Here is a 14,844-nt window from a genome sequence, read left to right on the forward strand (position 1 = left end):
CATCCTTGGAGCCCATTGTTCAGGCTTGAATCTGTCCAATGTCACCACTCAGTTCACTTGAAATATAGTACTATCGACTACTTGCAGAGCACATCAGCCATGGACCCCGACCTCGAGGCCCGTAAACCCTCTCCTCCAGCGAAGGAAGGGCCGAAGGCAGAGCACGATGAAACGGCCGCCGCTATCCAGGGTACTGTCGAACATGTTCTCGACCCAGTCTCGTACGGTTCAGGAGGCTTGCGAGGTATTTACAGCTCTGGATATGTCTTCGGAACGGCTCTTCTAGCTTCACTCGGGGGGTTTTCAATGGGTTATGATATGGGGGTGATTTCTGTGATTAATACCATGAACCAATTCCATACAGTCTTCCCACGTGCCGAGTCTGGCTTTGGCGAAGGGTTAATGACGGGCATGTTGCTGCTTGGCGCCTTTGTAGGCTGCATTTTCATGCCTTATATGGCTGACAAGATTTCGAGAAAATTGGCTTTAACAGTTGTTGTTGTGATCTTTGATATCGGAGCGATTCTCCAGACGGCAGCGACCAATTATAACATGCTAGTGGCCGGAAGATTCATTGGCGGCATTGGTGTGGGAACTCTTGCTATGGTACTTCTCATTTTCCATGCATATGAATATGCAAATTGCTGACTCGATAAAACAACTAGGGTGCGCCGCTCTATATCTCTGAGATTGCTCCGGCGAATATCAGAGGAACCCTCTTGGTGCTTGAATCCGTTTCCATTACAACAGGGGTCGTCGTTGCTTTCTGGATCACATTTGCTACCAGACATATGTCAGGGGAGGCCGCATTCCGATTGCCATTTGGCCTACAAATGATCACTGCGACGGCTTTGGGTGCTGGCATCCATTTCTTTCCGTATTCGCCGAGATGGCTCGCTCTGGTCAATCGTCTAGACGATTGCCGCTCCAGTCTTGCAAAACTCCGAGGCCTACCAGAGACAGATGAGAGAATTCAGGCGGAATATCGTGGCATCGTCTCTGAGATCCAGTTCCAAAAGTTGGTTATGCAAAAACGACACCCAGGCGCGACAGGTATCAAGCTGGAGCTGCTCTCTTGGCTGGACCTTTTCAATCGCAGGACATGGAAAAGGACCGCTGTAGGATGCGGTGTAGCATTCTTTCAACAGTTTTCTGGCATCAACGCCTTCATATATTACGCACCTACTTTGTTCGGCTCCCTCGGCCAGTCCCCCGAGAAATCTCTAATTCTTTCAGGTGTTTTTGATATTCTGCAATTAATAGCAGCCTTGGTTTGTAGTGTGATCATTGATAATGCTGGTCGACGGTTTTTGGCTATCGCAGGTGGATTCGGTACTTCCATTGCCTATATAATTATTGCAGTCTTGTCCGGGCTCTATGCCGATGACTGGACTGCCCACATATCCGCAGGGTGGGCTTGTGTAGCAATGGCGTTCGTATTCATTCTAATTTACGGCGTTTCGTACTCCCCTCTTGGATGGGCCCTTCCAGCGGAAGTCTACCCAAACACTTCGCGATCCAAAGGAGTAGCATTGGCAACATGTACTATTTGGATATGTGACTTTGTTGTTGGAACAGCCACTCCGTCTATGATGGATAACATTGGTTATGGAACATATATTTTCTTTGCGGCTATGTGCTTTCTCGCTGGTGTTTGGGCATTTTTCCTTGTACCTGAAACTAGCGGTAAGACTTTGGAAGAGATCGACGAGCTCTTTGGCGACTCGAGTGGTCGGGAGGAAACCCAGATCATCAGTGAGAACCTTCTGGTATCCGCTGGAAATGAGGTTGTGGTCAAACCTGTTTAAATTTGCATTTTTTTATCTGATGATTTGAAGATCTGTACACATGGCATATTGTCATATTGTCATATTATCATGATCTAAGTGGTCAAGGGTATATTATGATCCCGCTCGACGTCAAGCTGTAGAGAGAATTTCTGGTCAAAACTTCATTTGACTGTCCAGTTGCATTATTAGGGCTGAAATTAACAATAATGCGACGTTGAAGACATAGCGAATTATACAGTACTAAATTTTTATATCAATTTTATGTCAGCACCGACATCTGGAATTTTGTTGGTCAATATTATCATTAGAGATCATTTGCAATATACAACTTAACTATATATATTTCGATTACATATCGATTCAGACGTAACAACAATTGGATGGTTGTAAACTGCTTCAAATGCTGGCAACATGGTGGAATATCAACTTCAATGCCCAGTAAAATTGAAATCTAGACTTATCCTGAAAGATTGACGATTTATACGGAAACTTTCAGAAACGCATGAATAGGAATGCTTGCCAGACTTAATATCTAGTACCAGCGCGGTATGTAACAGTACTCGTCTGATGTAACAAATAAATACCGGAATGGCAGTATAAAGTTCCAGAGATTCTCATTGGCTGAAATCAAGTGAGACATGGCTATTTTTAAGTTTGGATACTGCCCCAGGCAGCAACATTCCGGCCTGGTAATTTGATCCGCCGCGGGGTTATTTCCCTGCCATACGCCATACCAGCTGGGCCTTGCTGCTAAGGTAGACAATAATGATGATGCGGCCCTTGTTGTTTCGGACGCTGGATATATATTAATGCTATTGATCTGCTGGATGCCACTAAATCGTGTCTCAGCTAGTAAAAGCAAAAACACGTGCCCAAACAGCGACTCGGTGATTCCGATTTCCGGCCTTCTGCGGCAATCCGGCTGTCAAGTCGGGCGTTGCTTAACCACAAATGTGCACTTGGCAAAGATCGCGCGTGTTCTTGTTTGATTATACACACATAAATGAAAGATTAGAAATATTTCCTTGAGAACTGCCAGCCCTGCTATAAAAGTTAAAAGTTAAGAGTATACTCGCGGCAATAGGGGAAGTAAAGAGCCGCATTCAAGCCAGACGATTGCGGGCTCCCAATTGATCAACAGCCAGTTCAGCTGGCATTATCACCCTCCCACTGATAATGACAACACCTTAGCGTCTTGGCGGGATGTGTTGCGACAGCAAAACGTATCCTCTCAGGCCTCGCGTTCAAATCAATGTTTGCCCACGATTGTTGTCGTTATTTTCTAGTTACCAGAAAATTCGAGCCATGCCGTCTGCTTCCACTTTATGAGAGCAGTTTTGTTCAAGCCGGATCTAGGAAACACCTTTCGGGTTTGTGAAGACATCGACTCCATACAGCCAAGCAAATGAAGCGAGATAGTGCCAACTGCCGCCCGTTTTTGATTGCGACCGGAAGGACTCATGGACATACACCAGCAACAGACCTTTCTCACAAGGATCACAGACCTGTCAAAATTGTACATGGACCATGTAAAGACAGAGAAAGAAGGATCAGAATTGAGAGACGCAGTGGAGAGTGTCGGAAATGGTGATATGAGGGGTAGCAGTTCAGCCGCAGCTATAACGGAGCCGTTCGCGACCATAGTCGTGGAAGCCCTGGAGCGAGGAAAATGGAAAGTCGCTGCAGATATTGGGCTGATTTTGGTAGAAACACGAACATCCCTCCTGGGTAGAGAACATTCGTTGACTCTGACGGCCATGGGAAATCTCGCATCCGCCTACTTTGGTCTGGGTCGCTGGCAAGACTCCATAGATCTTGGAGAAACAGTGATAAATACCCGAAAAAGAATCCTCGGAGACAAACACCCCCAAACGTTAACATCAATGTCGAACCTTGCCTCAGCGTATCGTGGTCAAGGTCGGTGGCCGGAAGCCGAGAAGCTTCAGCTAGAATTGATCAAAGTTAAGAGAGAGACATTAGGAAATGATCATCAATCAACAATAAGTTCTGTCGGTAACCTAGCAGCCACGTATGAAAGCATGGGGCGATATCGCGATGCCGAACAGCTTGAAGAGGAGCTGGTGGAACAAAGCAAAAGAGTGTTAGGGGATACACATCGATCCACGTTGACATGGAAGTCCAATTTGGCCTCAACATATCGTGAGGATGGACGTCTTCTCGATGCGGAGTCGTTGGAATCAGAGGTTCTGAAGACAAGGGAAATAGTTCTGGGAAAGAACAATCCATTGACTCTAACGTCGATGGTCAATTTAGCCTTCATTTATCGTGAACAGGATCGACTAGACCAGGCCGCCGCATTGGAAGAACAGGCTCTGGAGAACCTTTCAAGTGTTCTCGGTGACGAGCATCCACAGTCTCTCATGGCAGCAAATAATTTGGCGTTGACTTATCATTGCCAGGGCCGGTTAGAGGAGGCTGCACGTGTTGGGGTGTCAACATCGGAAAAAATGGCCACTGTGCTCGGAGACCAGCACGCAATGACGCTCACAGCGAAAGCGCGACTAGCTATGATTTACCACAGCCAAGGAAAATATAAGGAAGCAGAGACGTTGACTGTCGAAGTGCGACAGTTGATGAGAGACAGCCTCGGCGAGGAACATCCTCATACCATTTCGATCACGGCTAACCTAGGAGCCATATACCAATCACAAGGCAGGTGGGACGAGGCCGAGCCAGTGATCGAGCTCATCACCCAGAAGCGAAAGAGAATTCTGGGCGAGTCGCACCCAGACACTATCGCGTCTATGGAAGAATTGATGAGAATATACCGAGTGCGAGCGGCTGACAGGCATTAATGTGTCATTTATTCGTCGGGCCATCACATTCTGCTGAGATCAGCTAGCAAGTGTTTAACGCCACAAGAGAAGCGGGAATATTGTTAAGATGTTGAAACCGAACCTGTGCTCCGCGCGGGAAAGGAGCAGCTCGACATAGCTATCTCGTGCAGAAGAGGAGGAGAATCAGCAGACGTCGAGATTAAGTACATAAAGTTATTGTTTTAAAGCATGCAAGTTTGGGTTTGGTGTGCCATCAAATAGGAGCCTTTTCCGGCTAATCATGACCACCGACATGGAGTCTTCACGTTTATCTCTAGCGAATAACCAATAGCAAATGCTGGCATTTGCTACATGCCAGTAGGCTCATCCAATCTAAGTATGATGCGGTGATTAGCCCTGTTCACTTTTGCCCCTAGAGTGGGACTGCGGATTGCACAGCCTCCTTGCCAAGGATTCTGTCAAGATGTCGCTTTCCCTTTCACCAACCAATGTCAATAATAATAAGGATTAGAGCACTGCCTTAATTTTGTTGCTGCCTAGCGCGCGGTTCCTTTTTCCCTAGATAAAGTGTAACAGAAAGTTAAGGACTTCTAGGTGCTTCTGGCTTAGGCTTCATGTTTATTGTCACGTGACTCGATGGAGGTGTGATGCTCTTCGCTCATCAGGCACCCGAAATCATAAAAATGGTTGATCGAATGGATTTCCTATATATTCTATTTGCCATAGACTGCGAATGGTTTAAACTACTCATACGGAGACTTGGATCTCCCACAACGCCAATCTCCGTGGCCAAAAGGATTCCCTAGCATATCGGTATCACAAAGTAACAATGATCTTTTTGGCGGAGACACCTTTCTTTAGAATGTCAACCGCCTTCTGGATTTCTTCCAATCCATTTCCAGTCACCTCGGGATCTGGCTTCGGCTTAAGCCGTCCGTTTTCGAGTGCTTTCGAGACAAAGTCTTTCCAGATACCATCGGCAACATATTTGTTGGAGTCAAAGGTCAAGGCATTGGACATGACTAAATCAGGATACGAAGGAAGGGGGGAAAGAAAATGTCAGCCACATGTACATAAGTAGATGAGCGAAAAGAGAAAATAAAGAGCGAAATTGCAAGTGGCCTTACTAAAAACTGGAGCAAATTGTTCCGTAGGTTTATTATATGGTTGAACACATACAGTCTTGACACCTGCTTTCAACTGGTCTAGAATTGCCCTCACCATTTCGAAACTGGAAGGTTCCGAAATGGCGTCGAAGACACCAACAAACTCCGTGTTGGCAAGCGCGGCAGCAATATCCTTGACGACAGTGGGCGATTTGTAGTCAAAAACAGCATTTGCGCCTAGAGACCTCGCCAACTCATGGTTATGAGCTGATGCAGTGGTGATCACTGTCAAACCTGTTGCCTGTGCAAGCTGGATAGCCGTTCCGCCAACCGAAGACGCTCCACCCCAAATAAGAATCGATTTTCCGGTTGGTTTTATATCGGTGGCAGAGGGCAGCGGAAGATCGAGACTGTCTTTCAAAAACAGGCCTGCTGCGGCGGTACAGAGAGCCTGCGGCAGCACAGCGGCTTCTTCAAAGCTAATGGAATCTGGAATTGCCGCTGCATGGCTTTCCTTCGCCAATGTGTACAGCTGGAACCCCGCGTTGGCAGGATTCTGTGATCCTAAAGAGTGGCCATACCTACAGCGGTAGTTAGTAGTCGTCCGCCCTAATTGACCTAGATATTGATGCAGAATCGACTTGTCAACTTACGCGACAACCCGTTGGCCGTTGACGAAGCGAGTCACACCAGAGCCCACATCAACCACCACTCCAGCAACATCTGTGCCTAGGATGAATGGCCATTTTCCTAACCATGGAGCACCATGTGTCCTGTGAGAAGAATGAAATTAACTCATGCTCTGCGTCAAGGGCAAAAAGGTCAATCGTACTGGATTTTCCAGTCAACGGGATTCTACAGGGAAGAAAGTCAGCTGGCATGAATGGACTAGGTGGTGGTGGTAGTGTCGCACAATAGCAAGAGCGGTATTTTTAATCACGACCTCGCCGTGTCCCGCTGTGGGATATGGTGCATCCTGGATGCTAAATGGATGCGTAGGCTGCGCAGCAGAACCTGTAACCCAGGCAGCCTGATTTTGTGTCATATTATAGGAGTTAGGAATGTAGAGCTTAATTGTTGTTGCCAACTTTGAATAATAAAAATAGAAGAACTTTGAGTACAGCGGCGTTACGTTTGCTGATATATAGCAAGTTTATGAATGTGATAGCTTCAACATTTTGAACGGCCCATCATGCTAGCTGGCTAGGCTCCTTCTAAATGTCTCGGTGTTAATGCCGGACTTACAATAGAACCGTACGCTACACTCCGTACTGTTGTTAACGATTTGAAAAGCAGAAGTGTTATATCGTCTATAGAAGCTTAAATTATGTTGCTTATTATTGGTCATTATTACTCATAATCCTCGAATAATATCGGAGGTACAACGGAGCAAGAACACCCGGCGAGCCCGTGCATATGTAAGGCTCGTCGCGGGAACATGTGCCTGGATACGGCAGGGTTTCGGGGATAACCCCACCGTGAGAGTAAAATCACGTGCGAAAATGACGAAACCAAACATGCAAAAAAGCTGGGATTTGTTATGTTGCCCACCCAACTGCTATGGTTCATCTATGGCTAGAAGTCGGGAGATTCATTCAGATCAAGTCCCGAGGCGGAAAACAAGTCTTTTTTTGATGGATGACATTAAAAACTGGTGCTTACATGAGTAAAATGGAACTGTGCTGTCGGCAGCTTCAATTATAGTTGTCAATTTGCAAACGGACCTGATCTATTAATCTACATAGACAGAAAGCTGAAAGTATCATCAATCATTTCCAGGCGAGAAACATTTGGACGACCAGACTACCAATGTCACAAAAAGAGAAAACCGGCGCCATCTGTAAAGGTGCATTATCAACATCTTCTTCAAACACAATGCGAATGAAATTATGGAAGATTGAGCAGAGCATCCCTTAACTTGGGATAGTTAGGTGTGCCCAAACCTGTCACAGGATCCCAGCCCTTGGATGCATAAAATGCGACTTCCGCATTACAACCCCAGTTGTAGCCCCCGACAACATCATTAAAAAGATCTGAATTTTTGTACAGGAATGGATTTAAGAATCCCAGAGGACTCTTTCCAGCTGAAATACGCTCTCCGTTAATCAAGTTAATCATAGACGCGAAAATGGGGGCCGATGCTGAGGTACCCGAATCCACCGCAGTAGAGTTTTGGAAAACCGAGGCAATATTCCAACCGACCGCAGATATGTCAGGGAACCCACGACTAGTAGAGTTATACGTAGTGCTTTTTGGAAGCCGAGTATTGTTCGATAGGAAGCTGGAAACAGCATCGTCCTGGTAGGAAGGGCGCGAGAAGACGTTGGAAAACCCGCCACCACTAGTAAATCCTATATCATTGACAAGAACAGCAACTTCGGGGTCGTGGATAGTGCCATTTGGAGGAATCTGAGTAGCTCCAACAGAAGTCACTGCAAAATAGAATTGTCAACATGCATCATGAGCAGAATTGAAACGAATATAGAGGCTCGTACCATATGGACATGCCGTCGGGAAGCCTGGTCTCTGGGAGCCACCAGCTAGACAACCCTCATCAGGGAATCGAGAAACAGTGCCGTTATCACCTGAAGCGACAATAACAGACGTTCCCATCAAACCTAGTTTCATGTATTCATGGCACTGTCTTGTGGCATAGGCTGGGGTATATGCATCTTCGGCAACAATATATGAAATCGATATGACATTTGTTGGCTTATGAACACCGCATTGTCTAGTCCTGTTCCACGAACGACCATCAGGAAAGTGAGGATCAATCTTAGGGTCGTCGCCACCGTCATATGTGCAATAGCTAGCGTCTAAAGCGTCTAAAAATTGGTTGAAGATGCCAGTCCAGCCATTACTTCCGCCGAGGTCAATACTATAAGTCTGGAAAATCCTAATGCCCTGAGGATAGATAATTGGATAGGCCATTTGGAGGTCCAACAGCGTCTCTGATCCTCCCCGACCAGCTAATTCGGGAGCACGGCCACCGTCGATGTTCTTAGATTCTGGATGAGTACCATTGGGGATGTGAGGCGAATACTGGGAAAGAAACCAATCAAGATTGAATTGGTCATAAGACTGGAGGTATTCGTACAGTCCAAGATCGTTTCCAGTTTGAGTAGTATTCGCAGATGGCGATGAAATTTGGTAAAGGTCTTTTATACACTGTGGAGTGACATTATCTGAACATGAAGCTTCCTTAATCGACTGGGGGTTTTTCACTGCCAACTCCATTTCACTACCATGTGCTAGATTGGCTTTTGCTCTCTTTTCCAACTTCGGATTTCTAGGGCCTAGAGAAAACCCAGAGGCAGTATCTAAACCAATTGTGGGTGTGATGAAGTCGATGTGATGCCGGATATCAGAAGAAACATGATATTCATCACATGAAACACTCATTCTTCCAGTATCGACATGTTCCCACACATCATAACGAGTCCCTAACAAAGCTTCTGCTTCATCAACTGTTGCGTGGAATTGTACATTGCCGCGACTTGGCGCGACATTATGACGATGTTTTTCGATACCACTTAAGACTAACCATTGACGAACCTCCTCAACAACCTCTTTCGAAGGCGAAAAGAAATCATGTACCTGCTCAGGAGTCCAATGCCTACCAAAGTTCTCGGACGTCGGATCGGAAATATCCATTAGGTAATCATGGCCTTGATCGATGTTTTGAGAACTAATACCCACTCGAATCGGCAGGAGCATGTCTCGAGGAGCCTGTGAACGTTTGATCCATGAGGCTGGCGTATATGACCTTCTCTCGTGGAGGATATGAGATCCAGGGGACGGAGATTTGGTCGAACTAGAGACAGTGCATATAGCATTAGCCAGTATTGCTGTGCTTAAGGCTTTGATCCAATGCATTCTTCAACTTATATATTCATAAAAACCATTTGATACTTAAAAAGTAGGAAAGCGTGTGCAATAAGCATTTCACTTTTAAATGATACTCTACCACGCTTTTATAATAGTAATCGTTTCAATTTTCTCTCATTAAGATTCTAGCGATCCAGATTTACATCTGCCGTGGACCCGGTAGGCTTTAAATGTGGATATGTATGGAGTAAGTTACAATGTTGGTTTCCTCATATCCCACTTTTTGTAGACCTGTGCTGCATAACTAGCTTCTACGCGTATTATGATACCCCGTAGAAGGCAGTGGCTCTACCACGACTGTTCACCACTAAGAAAGGGGAGACAGAAAGGTCACACAGCAATGTAACCAATATAATGATCACCATAAATATTGAAGAACGTAACCAACGGTTTCAGTATGAATTGCTACGTATGCATATAAAAAGGCCATGTTCACAAATCACTTTCCGGACCAAATGCAACCACTGCCTCGGAGACTGACTCCACAATCCAAGACCGTACTTGTTCAGCCCCCAACAACTGACGTAACTGAACCAACTAACCAACTCAACAGTAGCTTAAAGATTAGTCATGCAACATGGAACTATCATACCTATTAATAGCCATGACTGCGACGCGATACCGGGAGATGGTAATGTGCCAAGACTTGTGGACAATGGGCATTTCTGTAGACGATTACTACACCTTCTTCCAGTAAGTCGAAAGCATCTTCCAGACAGTGTAAGGCTTACTAATGCGAATAATTTGCGTAACTTATAAAAGAATCCGCTCGTATTTCACTTAAGTTTATTCTTATTATCCACCCAAAGGAGAGTCCGCACATGGTTAAACGTACCAGTCCTTTCAAGACATCAGGACTAGACTTACCAACCATCCACTTGTATCATCTTCAAATGTAGGCCTTCTTTAGGCTTCACTGTTACAGCTCCAGATAAGGTAATCCCGCTTGTTGGGTCTTGCATCTCCATAGCAAAACGACCAACTACACCGGCGACAGCACATCGAAGTTCTGCGCGAGAAAAATCTTTCCCGATACATGAGCGCTGTCCGTGCAAAAACGTGATTTGTGCAAAATTTGTTGAGGCACCTCCATGATGATTGACTGATTGTTTTCCGTTCTCATCTACGTCAATCCAGCGCTCTGGTATGAACTGGTCTGCCGTTTCTCCCCAGAAATGAGGACTACGGTTTATCGCGTAAGGACATAGCACAATTCGTGTGCCCCTGCTGATTTTCATCCCGGCAACCTCTGTCTCCCGTACAGCCTCGCGAATAGTGGCTGGAACAGTAGGCCATAATCGTAAAATTTCCTGACAAACACCGTTGAGGATAGGTAACGATTCTAACTCATCCCAGGTAATCGGACCATCTCCTGAAGGTATATGAGCTCGAATCTCCTCCCGCAGCCTAGTTTGAATGCCTTGATGTAGAGACAGCATCCAGCAAGCCATGGTCAGAGCTCCGGCTGTCGTTTCGTGCTAAAGGAGGGGAAAGAATCAGAGAAGTTAGTAACAGCCAATATACAGATGAGAACTATGCAAACAATCGTCAATTTAGAGAACTTACTCCAGCCGCTAGAAAAGTTAGCATCTGATCTACCAGGTCATTGTCGCTAAATTCTCCTCGGAGCATCAAAGTTCCCAAAATATCCGTTTCCAACTGTTTTTCCTCGAGCTTCTTTCCTCTGAAAGCTAATCTTTTCTCTTGGACGATTTCATGGCACAGTGATCGCAAGTACCCTATATCCTCGCTGACCACTTTATTCAGATGCCACGGTATTCTGACCGCTAGCCACTGAGGTAATACGAAATTAACTGATAAGAAAAGAAGCTTTTCCCATGTAGGCTCCAATATATTTAGAAACACGTCCGCAACTTTGTTTTCTTCGCTGGTTAATGACTGAAAGTCTCGGCCCATGGCGGTTGGGCCAATAATATCTAGTGTTAGACGGCTGCAGGCGCAAAGCTTTAGCAATCACAACCGAACAGAGGGATTGAAATAAGTTACATAATCTTACCTAGCCCAAACAGTCATCTCCACTCTACCCATCGTGCCTTGTCCATGGAGAGTTCGAACTGGATTATCCTTAATTTCTTTCTCTAGTTGCTTTAAGAAAATGCCTGTCTTCTCCCACATGAGATTATACAAAGCTCGAATATTCTTTATATTGAAGGATGGATTGACTGCTTTTCGTTGAGTCTTGTGAGGATCACCCTCAGACAAGATAAGACCAAAACCAATTATACGAGCTAAAAAGTCACGGAATCGCCAAGGCTTTTCGAAATCATATGTTCGTGTGCTCATTATATCCAGGAGAGCTTGGTGGTTCGTAGCTAGTAGATATGTTTGTTTTGGCAGGTAGGCAAAATTGATAAGACCGTCGTTCGGGATGGTCCGTAGCCAGTGAAGAGCGGACTTCCCACGAGGTGTTTCGAATAGCATTTTCAATGTGTTCAGATAACCCTAATACCTCAACGTGTTAGCTCATCATCTTGGTCTTTGAGAAATACCTTGGTATTCAAAAACCTAGATGTCGAACTATATAGAACGAATCGGAAGGATTTTTTGTTAGAATGCTGGACAACGTACTTTTGCTTTGGGAAGACGTCGTAATGGACTAAGCATGCGCGGGAAAATAATAAAATCGTAAATTATTTGAAACCCGAACGCAACAGGAATTGCTCCCACAATAATAAGCCTATAATCCACACCCGGAAAAACACCACCATATGCTAGACTGCATCCTGCCGTCGTAGCGATTATCATGGTGATAACCACTTCTTCAGCCCACAGCAAAGTCATTTTTTCAACACGTATCCTGATACTAGAAATAAAATGGTACAAATTATCTTTTGACGAAAGTTCTTCGGTTGTACCGTAAGAAGAAGACAATTAAACGCTGTTGATTCCAATTTTCCGATGGCAGTTGGATGAGATCATATACAGCACCTAAGTATTGGGTTCTCACCCTAATGTATTATTTTTATTCCCAACGATTTATTGCCTCAATCGCTATATATTGTTCACTAACACGTGAAACTACCTTCCCCGCCTTCGCGTAAGCCAAATGAGCCTAAGTGGAACAATGAGAAGTGGTGTTCCATTCTTAATTAGGAAATCTTCACATGTCAGACGCTATATAGTGGTGGAATCCCGTCCCAACCGTTCCTTGGGACAATGCTGATCACTCCCTACCATATCTGCGGGGAATCCACGGGGTCGGTTACTAACACTTCTAGTGCTAGTATGTTCTACTTCTAGTTAGGTGAATCCACGTCCTGTTGACATCGAGAGTATATTCACATGTTAATGAACTATTTAGCATGAAAGAGAAAATTGACCCCCAACGATTTTTAAGTTTGACCGTCTTACACCGTTGGTTAGGGTACGTGTATAACTAGTCTACAGCCCACAGAATCATGTTAAACGAACCATCGACGCCACCATAATTAGGAATGACTTCAAGTAGTTCTTTATCTTATAATGCATTACTTCTTTAGATCGTTACATATACGGTCAATTGCCAGGTCTCTATTTGAGAAAAAATAAAAGCAGAACCCAAGCTTTATGAAAAGTTTGACCTTTCGTAGGCGACCGAGAATCATTTTCTTTACAAACATTAAATTTTGTTATATAAGATTGGAAACAGAGAAACATCGGAATTTTGCATGAGATTAAAGCTACTGAATACCTTATATTCATACGTGGCGCATCATCTCTGCTACCACATTCGAGGTAAGAATCACCATCTTTGGCCTCCTTCGACCTCGGCTTTTCCTGAATAGGTAAAAGCCTGTGCCACAAATGAATAGCGTTCAGCATGCTTGAAGAAGCACACGATCTGCCACTAGGATAGATATGAAAAGATTCCCGGTTGATTTCAATTGTTGCACTTGGCAGATAGGCAGATACATTGCATGCTAATAATGCTCGGACTTGTTCCCAATGATCCTCGTTTACATCACCTTCTGGACCTGGCTTCGCATTAGCCCTATAGTGATCGATCATCGAGAAGTTGGCTGTGAAATATTAGAGGTCGTGAGAATCGGTTAGGAAATTAAACCCTGCTTTGGCTTGCCCTAAACCTGTCAACATAGTCAAGTATGCAGATTTTTCTAAGCTGTCAGCTATGCCCTGGATATTTGGATACGTTTAATCCCGGTCTAGCGCAGTAAGAGTTGCAGCTGTACCTGGATTGATGGTGTCGAAATTTCCGTCACCAACGTCCACCATGAAACTAGAGTTGATGTTGAAAAGCTGCGGGCATTCGATATCCGTGACGCTGCTATTGTTAGAGGTAAAGAATATGATTCCCTTTCGAATATCAGGCTCTCCATAGTCTGTGGTATTGTAACGAATGTCCTGCATTGTTCGCGTAAGATAGCCATAGTAATCTGAGAGCACAGATTCTCCCCACCAGAGACTCGCCCGATTATCCTTGTCTCGAGCCAAAAATTTCGTAGCCAGAAATGTGTAGAGGTTTGCCCATGAAATCGTTGACGGTATGTAGTCGTAGGTTTGAGTTAAGTTGGATTTAGTCAGTCCGGTGGGACTATAGAAGCCACAAGTGAGATAAATTTGAACGACAGCACCCCATTCAGAGTAGCCAATCCGCGTTGCGGAGCGATCGAGGGCCTCAAACCCCATTTCGATGGAAGTAACCGCGCAGTTCTCAAGAACATTGTTGTGATATGGCAACAGAGACAGAACGGTGTTATTTGTCCCCCCAAGTAGCTGCCAGACAGCTGTCAAAGTATACATTAATGCGGTCTGGTCTGTAAACAGCTGATTACCGACAGGTATGTTTACGGGCTGGCATGTTGACCATATCGTATCAGTCAAGTAGGGCGGCTAGTGATCCAGCCACCGGGAGCTGACAACCGTGGAATTTTGGTCATTTGACGTCTGTAGAACCAGATTGTAACCGTTGGCGGCGAAGTTGAGGAATGTAAATAAGGCAACGTATACAAGTGTTCCTAATATGGCAACTGGGGTAAACCAGCGATAAGGATATGGTCGGGTGATGTTATAGGAGAAGATGTAATTGAGGCGTAGTCACATTATAGTTAAGTGACAAGTTTCAATAAGACTAAAATAATAGTTTCAGGAGTAATTAAAAAGGGTGAAAAGGGTGAGACTATAAATGCAAATACCATTGCAATCGCTTTATTAGTCTTCAGTCGCGCATGGTTATTATTTTGCATTTGGGTTAGGTGATGCTGTATAACCACACGGCACATCACATAGACCGGTTGTCCAGCA

General features: G+C 44.9%; 6 protein-coding genes across 6 annotated transcripts; 2 read left to right on the plus strand and 4 right to left on the minus strand.

Annotated features, from left to right (window-relative positions):
- Nucleotides 1–99: 99 nt before the first annotated feature.
- Nucleotides 100–1,808, plus strand: BGW36DRAFT_365528 (hexose carrier protein; the record flags this gene model as incomplete). The annotated part of the gene is made up of 2 exons (XM_046214661.1): nucleotides 100–606; nucleotides 666–1,808. 2 exons carry the CDS (start codon nucleotides 100–102, stop codon nucleotides 1,806–1,808), a joined length of 1,650 nt encoding a protein of 549 aa, XP_046065421.1.
- Nucleotides 1,809–3,250: 1,442 nt separating this feature from the next.
- BGW36DRAFT_433761 (TPR repeat protein) lies at nucleotides 3,251–4,606 on the plus strand (the record flags this gene model as incomplete). The annotated part of the gene is made up of 1 exon (XM_046221316.1): nucleotides 3,251–4,606. The coding sequence occupies one exon, from the start codon at nucleotides 3,251–3,253 to the stop codon at nucleotides 4,604–4,606; it is 1,356 nt and encodes a 451-aa protein (XP_046065422.1).
- Nucleotides 4,607–5,100: 494 nt separating this feature from the next.
- On the minus strand, nucleotides 5,101–6,947 carry BGW36DRAFT_391552 (zinc-binding oxidoreductase CipB). The gene is made up of 5 exons (XM_046217605.1): nucleotides 6,608–6,947; nucleotides 6,527–6,549; nucleotides 6,348–6,467; nucleotides 5,716–6,275; nucleotides 5,101–5,610 (listed from the first exon to the last, which is right to left on the minus strand). The coding sequence occupies exons 1-5, from the start codon at nucleotides 6,737–6,739 to the stop codon at nucleotides 5,405–5,407; spliced, it is 1,041 nt and encodes a 346-aa protein (XP_046065423.1). The 5' UTR covers nucleotides 6,740–6,947; the 3' UTR covers nucleotides 5,101–5,404.
- A 634-nt stretch (nucleotides 6,948–7,581) lies between these two features.
- On the minus strand, nucleotides 7,582–9,570 carry BGW36DRAFT_365531 (putative protease S8 tripeptidyl peptidase I; the record flags this gene model as incomplete). Its single annotated transcript, XM_046214662.1, has 2 exons — nucleotides 7,582–8,126; nucleotides 8,190–9,570. 2 exons carry the CDS (start codon nucleotides 9,568–9,570, stop codon nucleotides 7,582–7,584), a joined length of 1,926 nt encoding a protein of 641 aa, XP_046065424.1.
- An 828-nt stretch (nucleotides 9,571–10,398) lies between these two features.
- Nucleotides 10,399–12,384, minus strand: BGW36DRAFT_420965 (putative cytochrome P450 monooxygenase; the record flags this gene model as incomplete). The annotated part of the gene is made up of 4 exons (XM_046219526.1): nucleotides 10,399–11,060; nucleotides 11,149–11,533; nucleotides 11,600–12,045; nucleotides 12,172–12,384. 4 exons carry the CDS (start codon nucleotides 12,382–12,384, stop codon nucleotides 10,446–10,448), a joined length of 1,659 nt encoding a protein of 552 aa, XP_046065425.1. The 3' UTR covers nucleotides 10,399–10,445.
- A 1,039-nt stretch (nucleotides 12,385–13,423) lies between these two features.
- On the minus strand, nucleotides 13,424–14,229 carry BGW36DRAFT_442140 (uncharacterized protein; the record flags this gene model as incomplete). The annotated part of the gene is made up of 1 exon (XM_046221572.1): nucleotides 13,424–14,229. One exon carries the CDS (start codon nucleotides 14,227–14,229, stop codon nucleotides 13,735–13,737), a length of 495 nt encoding a protein of 164 aa, XP_046065426.1. The 3' UTR covers nucleotides 13,424–13,734.
- Between the last annotated feature and the right edge of the window lie 615 nt (nucleotides 14,230–14,844).

The sequence above is a fragment of the Talaromyces proteolyticus genome (genome assembly GCF_021365285.1).
Source record: "Talaromyces proteolyticus strain PMI_201 chromosome Unknown BGW36scaffold_16, whole genome shotgun sequence".
NCBI lineage: Eukaryota > Fungi > Ascomycota > Eurotiomycetes > Eurotiales > Trichocomaceae > Talaromyces > Talaromyces proteolyticus.